This window comes from Xyrauchen texanus, chromosome 22, assembly GCF_025860055.1.
Source record: "Xyrauchen texanus isolate HMW12.3.18 chromosome 22, RBS_HiC_50CHRs, whole genome shotgun sequence".
Taxonomy (NCBI): Eukaryota; Metazoa; Chordata; class Actinopteri; order Cypriniformes; family Catostomidae; genus Xyrauchen; species Xyrauchen texanus.
This window is the reverse complement of record NC_068297.1, coordinates 6,272,839-6,288,591: the sequence shown is the minus strand read 5'-3', so window position 1 is coordinate 6,288,591 and position 15,753 is coordinate 6,272,839. Positions and strand designations below refer to the sequence as shown.

Sequence of the window (15,753 nt, the reverse complement as noted above, 5' to 3'; positions counted from 1 at the left end):
AAGCTACTTAACTCAGCCAGAAATGGTTTGCACTGTGTGATAAGTCATATGCAATACATCGCTCTATCAATAAATTAAGTATAACTCATACCTGCAGTGTAGGGTAATGGGTGTAACAAAATGGGGGCTTGCCTGGGATCTGACTAGTTTCATTTCAAAACGTATTTTAAAATAACATGGCTTCTACAGATTTCGTTAAGTAAAATGTGTCTAAAATCAAGACCACATAAATTGAAATGTAACAAACTCTCAGAAATGCATCATAATTGTTATTTTTAAATTTAAAAGCCAAGGGAGTGCATATATTATATATAGCTCCTTGATCATGGCCAGAAACTAACCAATGCTCTGGTCAAAAATGCCACTGAAAGTGACTAAAATGCACCAGAAATGGCAGGGATTAACAGATTTTTTTTTAAATGTTACATTATGTGTTGAAACAGTGATTACATTAGAATGCATTCTGTATTCTCTCTTACAGCATTTATTACCATTACAATGTGAATTTAAGACATTTGGCTCCACTTGAAGACCTTTTTAAGGACTTAATTACAAAACTAACTAATTAAGACCTTTGAAGACTTTTTAAGACTGGCAGAAACTGAATAACAAGCATGAAACATGCGAAACACACAAAAGTGCATACAGAACACATTAGAATTTCGTTTATAAATGGGGCAACATTTAAAGTGTGCCTTAATATCTCTCACCTTACATCCAACACATACTGTGCTACTCTCCCTCATTTCTGCCACAGGTGTGGAGAATAGCTGTGGTTGACTGGAAAGAAGAGGGAGCCTAAGACCCAGCTGTGATGCTGAGTTTGCCATAGCCTTAAAAGTGTTCTACCACAGCATGACCCCTGTCAGGGGGGAAACTACAGTGACTGTGCAAACACAATCACAATGTAAGTGCACAGTCCCCACCTGGCTTGGTTCTATTGAACCTCATAGGCCAGAAAATAAAATTCAATCAGCCTTTTCACTCAGGTGTTCGGCTTAATCATTTTAATAAGCAAAATAATTGTGTATACCAGCAAAGACCATTGGGGGCAAATGCTTTGCCAAGGTATATTGGTTTGACTGCAAAATACATTTCAGGGTTGAGAGAAACAGTCTTTGTGCAATTCTATTTCTGTAGGAGGAAGCAGACCTGCTGGGTCTCAAACTGTTTGTGGATGAACACTTATCTCTTGCAGGACTTCGCTGAGCAGTTGGAACAGTGCATAAATACTCTCAAAAAAATTGTACGTCGAAAGAGAGAAAAGTCTGGAATTTGGTCCTGACAATAAAACAACAATAATTCTTCATAAACTTAGCGCCCTATGAGCCTTTTACTTGTTGATTACAGGATGACAATAAAATTATTTACTTGGATTCCAAAATGACTTACTGTAGCTTCACATACTTTTTTTTATTTATTATCAAAATGTCTCATTCAACTCTTAAATATATACTTTCATCCAAGCACATCGTTTGATATGATCTTTATTTAGTTTGAAATCAACCAGAACAAAAGCAGGCAATAAGTTCATCTTCCAGACCAGTCATTCCAGTAAACTGCATTATATCATTCTGTAATCTTTTAGAAAATAAACTAAGATTCCAACCTTTCAAATAGGCTTCACAACTATTTTAATATATTATTACAAAAATGTTTTTAGAGATGTCTGTCATCTTTATAAGTATTTATTTTTGTGATAAATATAACAGGGGAAAAAATACAAATGAACATTTCAAACTCTCAAATCGAAACAGGAAATTATATGTGTGTTCATAAGGAGGGATCTCATAAGGTTTGTGCCTCACTCTTGGTGCAAATTTCTCAGCCATTTGAGCAGAGTGCATGCTTGCAAATCCAGCCCAGTCTACTATATGCAAGCTAGACACTACACTGGAAAACACTGCAAGTTAGCTGAGGAAGCTCCAGATAACAACAGATTTCTCTACATTCAAGCAAGCAAATGAATAAGTGCTTCAGAAGACAGATGTTTGAGCCAGGCCAGTTGAAGCCCTTTAATCTTACTTAGAGGACAGAGAACTGGATGCCATGTTTGTTGAGGCGGTCGACAAGGGTGGTTTTGGCGAATGTTGCTCCTGGAGTGTACACACCGCCCCTGTGGAGAGCCACGCCAGATAAAACAAAGTTAGGTGTGCACAGCATAGTTGGATGCGAGACCTGATAGTAACAGCTTTCATGCATACAACGTTTGCGATACGTTTTATTTCATCTTTCCATTTAGAAGTAATGTGAACATGACCCACTGTCAAAATGGCAGCAAATCAGCTCTTTCAATTTTTTTGCTAACATTACCGGTAAAGATCTGTATTGATGCTATGTGTAAACAATACTGTAACACTAATGGTTTAAGCATGTTAGGATGCTCTTGTATAAAAATACTCTAAGTTTAATTGTATTTTTGTTTATAAATGGAAGCAATACACAATCTAGCTGTCAATTATATGAACAAAAGATGGTGGTACCCTAACCAGAAAAACCAAATCGGGCAATTAGTTAGTTAATAGAACTATTTAATGGGCGATGTTTGAAAGTGGCTAATTGTAGAGGGCTTGTACCTGCTTATTTAGGATTAGTTTTAGCTTTTGAGGTTCATTAGTGGACAACAGAGACGACAGTGGCTGGATAAATAATCAAAACTCACGTTTTAGGAAGGGAATCAGATTCATTCAGCATGGTAATGGCTGCTTGAACCATAGCAATTGGGGTAGCGACATATCCAGCCTCTGAAAAACAGCAGAGAATACAGTGAGACACATGCAAGCACCTTTATTATTGCATTTAAGGAGAGTCCTGTTTGCTTTCCTTTAACCAGATATTAATTGTGGATTTACATTAACATATGACAGAGGCGGACATTTTACCTGGTCCTTGGACTAGAGTCCGGATCTTAGCGTTAGGTTTGCCCTCAGTGGGGTCCTGACCTTTATTGTAACCTTCTCCATAAAAAGCAAAGCGGAAAGAAGAACCCTCCATCTGCAGATATGAGGAAGATAACCGACAGCATGACTTGACGGTGATCCTTAATGTTTTATAATAGTCTAAGGACCTAATTTATAATCTAGAAGATGATATGGGGTATAATACCTGCTTTCTAGTTGGACCCTCTTTGGAAAAGAAGCCGAAAGAGAAAAACTCTGGAAACTGCAGACAAAGTAAATTCACATTTTATGAGATTACACAAGATCAACAAGCTACAATGTATTCATCAAATTGTACAGCATGTCTTCCAGGGGTCCCACCATTGTTACCAATAACGTACCATGAATTTTCTTGTCATTTGCGATAACTGGATATAATTTTTTTTTATAATTTAAATTGAAACCACTTTGCTAATTAATCATTTAGACAAATTTGGTATCCGTTTCCAATCAATTGGATGTCACTATTGCTTGGACAGCACTTTTTACTCCTCACAAACTCTATTATAGAGCAGAGCAAAACAAGGAAAATATTTATTCACTCTAGACATTTCCATGACTTTTCAGGCCTAGAATACACAATCTTGGGATTGCAATATTAAGACCATGGGAACCCTGGTCTTAGTATTTCAGTATGGCAAAATAGCTTTCACAAAATACTATGTTTCACCTTAACAAGGAGATTTCTGCCAAAGCTGAACTTCACAAGAAACCAGAACATCAATCCAGCAAAGAGGAGTTTAATAATGTTGGAAATGCCGCCAACACCGGCATACGCTCCATACTGAACCTGTAGAATACATTTAGTAAACACAGTGCCACAATACCTATGAGGTCACAATAAACTGATAATCATAATGGCAGTGCAGGTAACAAAGTTTTTCTGCTCGCAATTCATTTGTTGATTAGTCTAGTCATCTAGACTTCATTCTATCATCCCCATTCACTTTTTTCCTACTGCTTCAAAAACCTGGACTGTCAAAATATTCCAGTTTAATGTTTAACTTGTTCAGTTTCAGTTCAGTTTGACTGGATCAACCCTAACTGACCCTTTCAATTGTACTGTCCCCCTGCCTTATTTAAAAAAAATGTTTTATTGGGAATTATGGGACTAGGGTTGTTTATGTATACTGACTAACCGGAGACTCCTGGAGTTCTTCATGTAAATAGCGCTGGGTTCTCTTCACCACTGATGGGTCTGTACCCATGAAGGGAATTGCATATTGCTGAACTTCATCACTAAAAAACAGCGCACCCCTGTAGAAACACAATGACAATTCCATTTCTTTCGATGGTAGAGGTTTTTCATCCAAAATGTGTATTATTGAAGCCAATAGCCACTGGGGCTTTTGAAGAACTGTTCAGAACATTTCAGAATTTATTAAGTAACTTGCGTCACACATGGTGAAATACTAATTCTGCTTGCCGTTTGTTGTACACACCTCCTTTTAATTTTAGCCCCCACCACAGGAAGAGGCTTGTGACCAAACTTTTTCCTGAGGCTGCGTAACTTGTGGCTGTCTGCAAAGCCGTAGATAGCTGACTGCCAGGTGCCATCATGGATGGAGCCTCCCTGCAGGCACACATGAGAATGAGGGTCAGCTGACAGTTAAACAATAAGGCCTTTGAAATATACAGATAACAGAGTTATTTTACATTTAAAAAATAAGTACACCGACCTCTGGCCCGGAGCTTGCAGTCAAAAAGCTCTCAACGGCTGTTAGTGTCCCTGGTAACAAATAAAACAACATCTCAATAATCAAAGCATACCTTAGCAAAGTGCTTAAATTAAAACAAAATGGGGATGGATTGCACTACTCAAAGAATCAAGACAAACTATGTTTCTGATGAACATACCTTTAAACTGGTCCCTGGTGTAAATAACACCCATGTCTGCAGGAATGGAGTCAAAACCACAGCTTCCCACAATGTAAAGCCCCTTCTCAGCAGCCTGGTCGTGGTAGTTTAACTGCATACTCTCCAGAAACTATAGTACAAACAAACACAGTGACTTCTCAGTTCCCAGTATGCCATTAATGCTATTATGACAAAGAATGATCAATGGTTTATTTATAGTTTTATACTGCAGGAATAGAGGGGTCAGGACAAGTACCTGTGGTTCTCCGCAGATATCGAGACAATGTGCTCCATTCTCGACGCATGCCTTGACAACAGGTTCACCAAAGAATCGATACTGTTGAGAAGATATTAAAAAGACAGTAATTAGGATAATATTACACCAGCAGTAAGGGACTAGATTTTAGAGGACGACTGATCAGTGTTGGGTAAGTTACTTTAAAAATGTAATCTATTAGAAAATTACTTTCTCTAAAATTGTAATCAGGGATTTAATTACTTTACTTATGTTACTTTCTAAAACTATTCACAGAAAAGTTTTTGTTTTTCACTCAATTAATTAAAAAAATAATGTCTAGATTTCCCCGTTCATTGTCACACTCAAGTCATACATTCAGCACAACACGTTTCTACCTTACAATAACTATGTTTCCATCAATGCCTTTTTATGCACATTTTAGGATATCACATAAAATCTGCTGGATGGAAAAACATGATGTGAATAAAATCAATGTTTTATTAGATAAGAAGAAATGCACTTAAACTATAATGGAAACGTTTACCGAATAAACTCATTGAATTTAACAGGAATACAAGATGCACATAAAAAAAATCACGTGACTGAATAATTCATTCATAACTGGACCAGTGGACCAATCATCGCAACTGAATTGTTGCCCTGGTCATTCTGAAATACTAGTGTCCTAAAAATCCAAAGCCTGCATAGAGTAAATAAGTTAAACACAAACTTGCAGAAGAGCAGGTTTATTGATACTTTTAAAGAAATATATATATATATATAAAAATAAAAAAAGTGCCAACCTGCATCTCAGACCACAATTGTACAGAGCTCAGGTAATTTTCTTCACGATAATAACTGCACAGTGACATATATTATGATTAATTAAGTCGCCAGCCATCACGTTATAATCTAGCTGCATTAAGTACGCGTGCTCGAGGGATGAACGTCCCCGCGACAGCGTGCCTCAGCCGGGTGCAGGTTCAATCTCTCCCCCTCAGATTGGGACATTCGCCAACATATAGAAGAGGTACTGACCTTACAGATAAATGGCAGTTTTGGAGTTTGAAGTTTGTAGTTATTTACATGATCTGCTTCCGTTTAATTTGAACTTTAATAAAGCTATAATGCATTAAATATAACTGCATTAAAGACGTATCGCCATGTGTTTCCTTTAAAGACACTTGACATGCAAGTTTTGCTTCAGCAGAGCTCCAGCTACACTTATTCCTCAACGAGAGTGCATCTATATTTACTTTTGTGTTTTTGCATTATAATTCCCGCATACCTTGCGATCTATATCACCTGAAGCTGTTTGGAAAGTTTAGAGTGCATCTGGACTGTGAGCTGTGTAATTCTTCCTCTCCTCAAGTCAGGCGTGAACTGCAGAGCTGCTCACACGTCATCATTAGAGTTTAAGATCTCTTGTTATGTTAAATGAGATCAAACGACTATTCAATAATGAAAATTTCTGACGACAATTTTTTTTATTGTTGACGTTGTTGATAACGTTGAGGGGGACCTACACAATATTAGGCAGGTGGTTTTAATGTTGTGGCTGATCAGTGTATATATTACACAAATTATAATACAGAATAGAAACTAATTAAATAATACAACATCATAAAAATTAAAGGAAGAAAATGAGATGCAAACAAAAACGAAACACTGAAATGAAAAACAAACACTCTTTTCTTATATATATATATATATATATATATAAATATACCTGCTGAAAACAGGTAGTACTTCAAGCTTAAATTGCTCAGATGGTAAGTACATTCCATATTACAGTCCGGGAAATTTTTTATGCGTTAAATCGACAGCCCTATTTCTTAATTCAAGAATGTGCAAACATGGGGTATGGGTAGCTCAGCGAGTAAAGACTCTTGACTACCACCCCAGGAGTCGCAAGTTCGAATCCAGGGTGTGCTGACTGACTCCAGCCAGGTCTCCTAAGCAACCAAATTGGCCGGTTGCTAGGGAGAGTAGAGTCACATGGGGTAACCTCCTCATGGTCGTGATTAGTGGTTCTCGCTCTCAATGGGGCACATTGTAAGTTGTGCGTGGATAGAATGAGCCTCCATAGGCGGAGTCCCCGCGGTGTCATGCACAACGAGCCACGTGATAAAATGCGCGGATTGACGGTCTCAGAAACGGTGACAACTGAGACATGTCCTCCGCCACCCGGATTGAGGTGAGTAACCACACCACCACAAGGACCTACTACTAAGTAGTGGGAATTGGGAATTCCAAATTGGAAGAAATGGGGATAATATGAAAAACAAAAAGAATGTGCAAACGTGATTATCACCTTTTTCGAAAGACACTATTGCATAACCAAATCCAGCCTTTGAGGTTATCTAGTTGATAGGATAAAGAGGGTAAACATGTAGCTGCTATGCCTTCCATTTATTTAGGGCATTTCCTTTCCATAAGCTATTGATCTATATAATGACACATCATGACTGATCGTTTTAATGTGGTTTCAAAAAGCTAAGAATGCTATTCGATGTCCTATAGTCAGTCACAATGCATACTTACAGGTCCCACACAGTTCAGCACAATGACCGCCTGTTTGCACATGGCAGCCAATGAGTCCGGTTCACTGACATCCGCAACGATGATAGAGACTTCTGACTGCAGCTCTGGCTTACCTGAGAACAAGCATTTTAAACACAGCTGCAGTTATGATATCAGACATGCATACATTGCAGCAATTATGCAGTGATAATGTCACAATTAATGCAAATTGTAGAAAAACTACATTACTTATGATTATAAATGTACTGCGTAGACAAAAACCAGTCCAGGCCAAATTACAATATCATAAATAATTCTGTTTATTTGTTTAGATCAAGTCACTTTGGCCATAGAGAAGCCTGATCTGTCCTATCTTTATTCATAAGCCTGCCTGCCTACATTAAATCTGGGTGAAATCTAAAAAAAACTGAGCAAATGTTCAGTCCGATCCATTCAAAGCTACATGATTAAAGGCATGGGCGTGCACTGTAATATAATTTTCCATCAGCTACTCAGGATTAATGGAAACATCTCTTGATGCCCCTTGCCAAAGACTGAGAGATTATTGTCTAAAACATATGCATGTACATTCTCCAAGCAAAACAAGATAATGCAGTGTCTATAAGGGGGGTGTCTACTTGTTATGGCAGAAAGGTCTCAAGCCTACAAGATAAGAGATTAGTAAAGCAACTCAAAATTGCTAGTGATTGCCACAATGTGGGACAAAGTCAAGTACAATCCAATAAGGTGAGAGATCCCTGCAACCCTCCAGGCATTTTCACATTTTTGGCAATAAATCAGTTTCATGTTTGCCAAATACATGACTTAGCAAAAAGAGTCTATAACTTTCTAGACTTATTTCTAGCACTATGTAGTGATGTAAACGTCTGCAAATGTAATAGATATGTTTAAAGAGATTAATGCATGCACAGATCAAGATAATTAAGTTGGCTTGTGAGAGCCAACTTACTGAAATCCTACTTAAACTTATTATTATTCCGCTTCTTCTTCTTCTTATTCTTCTTAGCGGTGAAATTTCTATATCTAACTCCTCCTAGAGCTTTAACTCCACATACTCCAAACTCGGCTCAGACACTCAAACTGTTCTGACTCGAGTTGCTATACCTTTTCTAACTGATCGGACTTACGGTTTTCCTAAAAATGACGATCAAACTCAGAAAAAACTCCCATTGACTTAACATTGCGGAATGTTCAGAAATTTAAATCCCAACTGACATTTTCACACACACAGACAAAAAGGGCCTGTCAGTCCTGCATCTCTCCCTCTCTCTCTCCCTCAGAGGATTTCTTTTATCAAGCAGCCAAAAAGTAATGACCTAAAATCTTCATAGCCACATGCTAAAACATGCTATGGTAACTGCCTAGCAACCAGATGGGGTTACCCTAGCAACCGAGTAACAAATCACATATCTCTGCCCCAGAAAATAGTAGAGACTTCCGGGTTGACTTATTTCAATCAGGATGGCAAGGAGACTTGATTAGTATCACTATGGTAACTGCCTAGCAACCAAATGGGGTTACCCTAGCAACCGAGTAACAAATCACATATCTCTGCACCAGAAAATAGTACAGACTTCTGGGTTGATTTATTTCAATCAGGATGGCAAGGAGACTTGATTAGTATCACTATGGTAACTGCCTAGCAACCAGATGAGGTTACCCTAGCAACCGTGTAACAAATCACATATCTCTGCACCAGAAAATAGTAGAGACTTCCGGGTTGACTTATTTCAATCAGGATGGCAAGGAGACTTGATTAGTATCACTATGGTAACTGCCTAGAAACCAGATGGGGTTACCCTAGGAACCGAGTAACAAATCACATATCTCTGCCCCAGAAAATAGTAGAGACTTCCGGGTTGACTTATTTCAATCAGGATGGCAAGGAGACTTGATTAGTATAACTATGGTAACTGCCTAGCAACCAGATGGGGTTACCCTAGCAACCGAGTAACAAATCAAATATCTCTGCACCAGAAAATAGTACAGACTTCCGGGTTGACTTATTTCAATCAGGATGGCAAGGAGACTTCATTACTATCACTATGGTAACTGCCTAGCAACCAGATGGGGTTACCCTAGCAACCGAGTAACACATCACATATCTCTGCACCAGAAAATAGTACAGACTTCTGGGTTGATTTATTTCAATCAGGATGGCAAGGAGACTTGATAAGTATCACTATGGTAACTGCCTAGCAACCAGATGGGGTTACCCTAGCAACCGAGTAACAAATCACATATCTCTGCACCAGAAAATCATAGAGACTTCTGGGTTGATTTATTTCAATCAGGATGGCAAGGAGACTTGATAAGTATCACTATGGTAACTGCCTAGCAACCAGATGGGGTTACCCTAGCAACCGAGTAACAAATCATTATATCTCTGCACCAGAAAATCGTAGAGACTTCTGGGTTGATTTATTTCAATCAGGATGTAAAGGAGACTTGATAAGTATCACTATGGTAACTGCCTAGTAACCACATTGGGTTACCCTAGCAACCGAGTAACAAATCACATATCTCTGCACCAGAAAATCGTAGAGACTTCTGGGTTGGTTTATTTCAATCAGGATGGCAAGAAGACTTGATAAGTATCACTATGGTTTCTGCCTAACAACCAGATGGGGTTACCCTAGCAACCGAGTAACAAATCACATATCTCTGCAACAGAAAATTGTAGAGACTTCTAGGTTGATTTATTTCAATCAGGATGGCAAGGAGAGTTGATAAGTATAACTATGGTAACTGCCTAGCAACTAGATGGGGTTACCCTAGCAACCGAGTAACAAATCACATATCTCTGCACCAGAAAATCGTAGAGACTTCTGGGTTGATTTATTTCAATCAGGATTTAAAGGAGACTTGATAAGTATCACTATGGTAACTGCCTAGCAACCAGATGGGGTTACCCTAGCAACCGAGTAACAAATCACATATCTCTTGATTTGTAGATTCAAAAGAACCGGCTCATTAGAGTCATTCATTTGGGAATCAGACTACACTGGTCACACTGTATGTTTCACACTGTAGATTCAAAAGAACCGGCTCATTAGAGTAATTTGTTTGGGAATCAGACTACACTGGTCACACTGTATGTTTCACACTGTAGATTCAAAAGAACTGGCTCATTAGCGTCATTTGTTTGGGAATCAGACTACACTGGTCAAACTTTAAGTTTCACATTGTAGATTCAAAAGAACTGGCTCATTAGAGTCATTAATTTGGGAATCAGACTACACTGGTCACACTGTATGTTTCACACTGTAGATTCAAAAGAACTGGCTCATTAGAGTCATTTGTTTGGGAATCAGACTACACTGGTCACACTGTATGTTTCACATTGTAGATTCAAAAGAACTGGCTCATTAGAGTCATTAATTTGGGAATCAGACTACACTGGTCACACTGAATGTTTCACATTGTAGATTCAAAAGAACTGGCTCATTAGAGTCATTAATGTTGTAATCAGATTACACTGGTCACACTGTATGTTTCACACTGTAGATTCAAAAGAACTGGCTCATTAGAGTCATTAATTTGGGAATCAGACTACACTGGTCACACTGAATGTTTCACACTGTAGACTCAAAAGAACTGGCTCATTAGAATCATTAATGTTGTAATCAGACTACACCGGTCACACTGTATGTTTCACACTGTAGATTCAAAAGAACTGGCTCATTAAAGTCATTAATGTTGTAATCAGACTACACTGGTCACACTGTATGTTTCATACTGTAGATTCAAAAGAACTGGCTCATTAGATTCATTAATGTTGTAATCAGACTACACTGGTCACACTGTATGTTTCACACTGTAGATTCAAAAGAACCAACTTTAAAATTCAAACTAATTTAAACTTTAGACTAATTTAAACTCTAAACTAATTTAAACTATAAACTAATTTAAACTATAAACTAATTTAAACTTCAAACTACTATAAACTACTTTAAACTATAAACTACTTTAAACTTCAAACTACTTTAAACTTCTTCAAACTTTCTGGTCCAAACTTTCACAAGCCAACTTAAAGTTTGTACTCAAACTTTTTAATCTAGTTAGTATAAGTATCACAGTTATATTAAGTAGTACAGTTTTTGCCAAAATACCACATTTACTACAGTTAGTTTGTAATAGCCCACCACTGCAAACAATCTGAACCATGGTATATGTTTTTTTAATAGTTTTTATAAGTCAAATCAGTTCAATAAATTAAATGTATACATGCAATATTACACTGCGCATATATATATATAATATATTTTTTTTTATATTTTATGGATAGACACAAAACTGTTTCCACGCACTGAGAGCTCCGGCTGCCTGCTCCAGAACTTTTTCCAGTTTGGGTCTGCTCCTCCCGGCTACGGCCCATTTCAGACTCCCTTTCGGACCCTCAGATGCAGTGCGCGCCACTTCCTCCACCACAAACTGTCCCGTAAAACCCGTAGCACCAAAGATGATGATGTGGTAGGGTCTCCCAGTTGAGGTGCTGAACGCGGCCATAGCACAACACTATTATGGTCGACTCGGACTGATACTGCCAGAGATATGTACGCAGTTCAGCGTGCAACACAACACTTGACAGATGACACTACTTCAATAGCTTTCGGGACGCTTCCGCATTCGTTCAATATGTTCATCGATGCGCGTAGTAGTATGCGCAGCTACGGATGTATTTTCAATCAAATAAAGGGGGAAGATGGATGCTCAGTAAAGGATTATTTTAATAACTATTAATAGATTTAAATTGTTTAATTAAAGTTTTTAAATTCAGATGATTACGCATCATACAAATTACCTTATAAACAAGGACACGTCGTATTGAGGGGATTGAGGGCCTTAAAAATAACAAGTCAACTGGAACCGATGGCCTAACGGCCGAGTTCTATAAAAGCTTTGCTGAAGAATTAGCACCATTCCTGCTAGAGATGTTTTTGGAGAGTATTCAGTCAGAAACTCTGCCTTCTAGTTTAACTCAAGGGCTTTTAACTCTGATACCTAAACCTAAAAAAGAGACAACTTTGATAGATAATTGGCGGCCTATTTGTCTTCTTAATAACCACTATAAAATATTAGCTTGGGCTTTGGCCAAAAGACTTAAGTGTGTTCTGAGTTCAGTTATTGATGAGACTCAATCAGGATTTATGCCATAAAGACATATAGCAAACAATATCCGACTTGTTCTAGATTTATTAGACTATAGTGAATTAGTTGATGATGACAGTCTTATTCTTTTTGTAGACTTTTACAAAGCGTTTGACTCTCTTGAACATGAGTTTATTTTTCTAGCTCTCCAAAAGCTTGGGTTCGGTGATCCATTCTGCAAGTTTATAAGAACTCTTTATAACAATGCCAACTGTTCTATCAACCTTAAATCGGGTACCTCGCCTAGATTTCAATTGTCAAGAGGAGTTCGTCAGGGTTGCCCTATATCCCCTTATTTATTTCTTGTGGCTGCTCAACTTCTTTCCTCCTTTCTTATGAGTAGTCATCTGCAAGGTATTACTATTGCAAACAAACATATACTTATTAGTCAGCTAGCTGACGACACTACCCTGTTTTTAAAAGATGAATTACAGATTCCGATTGCAATTCAACACATTAAGTTTTTCTCTAAAGCTTCCGGCTTAAACTTAAACCTTAATAAATGTGAGCTGTTAGCTGTTAAAACTTGTCCTTCTCTCTCTCTTTACGGTATTCCAGTTAAGTCACAGGTGACCTATCTAGGTATATCCATATGTAAGGATGATAAAGTCAGATGCAGACTGAACTTTGACCCAGTTGTTTGGAAAGCTAAAAAGAAATTCAATTCATGGTTACAGAGAGATTTATCTCTGAGAGGATCGAACTCTTATTGCTAAAGCTGAGGGTATCTCAAGAATGACTTACCCTGCTATATCCTTACATGTGGATAAATCTGTATGTGCAGATATTGATAGAATGCTATTTGATTTTCTGTGGAAGTATAAGAGGCATTATGTTAAAAAGTCTGTGGTTATTAATAATTATGAATGTGGTGGTCTAAACTTTCTGGATTTTACTTCTTTAAATAATACTTTCAAGAGAAATTGGTTAAAACAGTACTTAACAAACCCTGATTCTTTCTGGAATACTCTTCCTAATCTTATTTTCTCTAAGGTGGGAGGTCTCCCTTTCCTATTGTTATGCAACTACAACATCACCAAATTGCCCCTTAAATTGTCAAATTTTCATAAACAAGCGCTTTTGGCCTGGCACCTAATTTATAAACACAATTTTAGTCCTCACCGTTACTTTATTTGGAATAATTGTGATATTACTTATAAAAATAAATCGTTATTTTTCCCAAACTGGGTTCAAAATAATTTTATTTTGGCTTCTCAATTAATCAATACTGATGGATACTTGTATTCATACTCAGAGTTTTTGAACAAGTACAATTATACCTGTCACTCCTCGAGTTTGCTATTGTAATGGATGCCATCCCTTATGGAGCAATAACTCTTCTCAGAGACTCAGCTAGATCCCAGATTTCTTTGTCAGTAGCTCATCCATTTGATACAATGATTGGAAATATTTGTTTTTTATCTAACTCTTCTAGTCGGAACAGAAGAATTAGACAACTATTTCAAAATGAGATTGTTTCTCTCCCATACATTGTGTCGTACTGGAATGGCCAGTTTGTCAATATTCCATGGAAGAAAGTGTGGACTTTGTCTTCTAAATATTTAATGACCAATAAGGTCAAGGATGTGTCTTACAAATTACTTCATCTTTTTTATCCTGTGAAGCTTTACTTGAAAAAGATGTTTCCTGATATTGACACTTTATGTTCTTTTTGTGGTACTGAACACGAATCTATTTCTCATCTCTTCTGGGAATGCACATATACAAGTCTGTTCTGGAAGGATTTTTGTATGTTTGTTCGCACATTTTCATCACAGAGTTTTTCTTTGTTATACAAAGATGTTCTATTTGGTCAGCACAACTTTGAAAAAGATGTAAAGGACCAATATTTTTTGATAAACCTATTTATTTTTCTAGCGAAATTTTTTTTACACAAATGTAAATTTCAGGGTGTTAAGCCCTACTTTTTTATTTTTTGTAAGGAACTTAAATCCTACCCGGACACTCTCAGTACATCCAGCAACTCCAAAGCTCATAGAATGGCTACCTTTTCCTCATAGCTCAAAGCTCAAGAATAAGGATGTTATTCCTGTAACTTTATAACCTGTGATTGTACTCTCGACTGTATTTTCCCCTGGCATTGATTTTGTATGTTCTCAGAAATGCAATAAAAAAAAAAAAAGGACACGTCGTATTGAGCAGACATAAATTGCGTCGATTGTACGCATAAAATGCTTTTTAATACAATCAGACGTGACGCCATTTCAACTAGTTTCTGATTGGTCAATGCGGATTGTAGGCGGGTTCAGGTTGGGGACAACAAGATTCAGAGGAACTTTTATATTACTGCAATTTTAAATTATATTCATTTATAAATTATGTCCCCAATTTTCACCCCGATAATATTTGACTACATTTTAATTAAACAGTTTTCAAATGACAAATTATTCTTAGTTATTATTTTTATATTGTTATTATAAATCATTGTTATATTATCCAACAGGTCATTCATTATGCTTTTTTTTTTTTTTTTAATGCTGCACCACTTACAATTTGTAAAATGCTATGTGAGGACTGCAACATTAATGCATATGCTAAGTAATGCAGAATTTTTGCATGCAGACTGATCATTTAATGATGAATATACACTCACTGACCACTTTATTAGGTGCACATGTACACCTACTTATTCATGCGATTATCTAATCAGCCAATCGTGTGGCAGCAGTACAATGCATAAACTCTTCATATATGGGCCAGGAGCTTAAGTTTATGTTCACATCAACCATGAGATTGGGGAAAAATTTGATCCAAGTGATTTCAACCATGGCATGATTTTTGGTGCCAGACGGGCTGGTTTGAGAAGTTCTGTAACTGCTGATCTCCTGGGATTTTCACGCATTTAATCATGATTTAATGCATTGCACTACTGCCATACGACTGGCTGATTAGATAATCACATGAATAAGTAGGTGTGCATGTGTATCGGATAAAGTGGTCAGTGAGTGTTGATTCTTAATACATAAAATACAGTTTTACAAATGTCTGTACTGGAGTCAAATA

The 15,753-nt window shown here is 37.3% G+C and overlaps 1 protein-coding gene across 1 annotated transcript; it reads right to left on the bottom strand.

The window, feature by feature from the left end:
* Positions 1-526: 526 nt before the first annotated feature.
* On the bottom strand, positions 527-12,230 carry LOC127662132 (saccharopine dehydrogenase-like oxidoreductase). The gene is made up of 12 exons (XM_052153167.1): positions 11,889-12,230; positions 7,579-7,691; positions 5,053-5,133; positions 4,797-4,926; positions 4,619-4,668; positions 4,382-4,512; positions 4,079-4,196; positions 3,610-3,729; positions 3,106-3,162; positions 2,883-2,994; positions 2,663-2,744; positions 527-2,116 (listed from the first exon to the last, which is right to left on the bottom strand). Exons 1-12 carry the CDS (start codon positions 12,085-12,087, stop codon positions 2,026-2,028), a joined length of 1,284 nt encoding a protein of 427 aa, XP_052009127.1. The 5' UTR covers positions 12,088-12,230; the 3' UTR covers positions 527-2,025.
* Between the last annotated feature and the right edge of the window lie 3,523 nt (positions 12,231-15,753).

Bases quoted from the DNA above. Each gene is read 5' to 3' on its own strand.
- LOC127662132 (XM_052153167.1), bottom strand. From the start codon at position 12,087: ATGGCCGCGTTCAGCACCTCAACTGGGAGACCCTACCACATCATCATC. The intron at 4,927-5,052 runs GTACTTGTCCTG...TTTGTACTATAG, and splicing joins ATATCTGCGGAGAACCACAG to TTTCTGGAGAGTATGCAGTT. The intron at 2,117-2,662 runs GTGAGTTTTGAT...GGCTCTCCACAG, and splicing joins TCTGATTCCCTTCCTAAAAC to GGGCGGTGTGTACACTCCAG.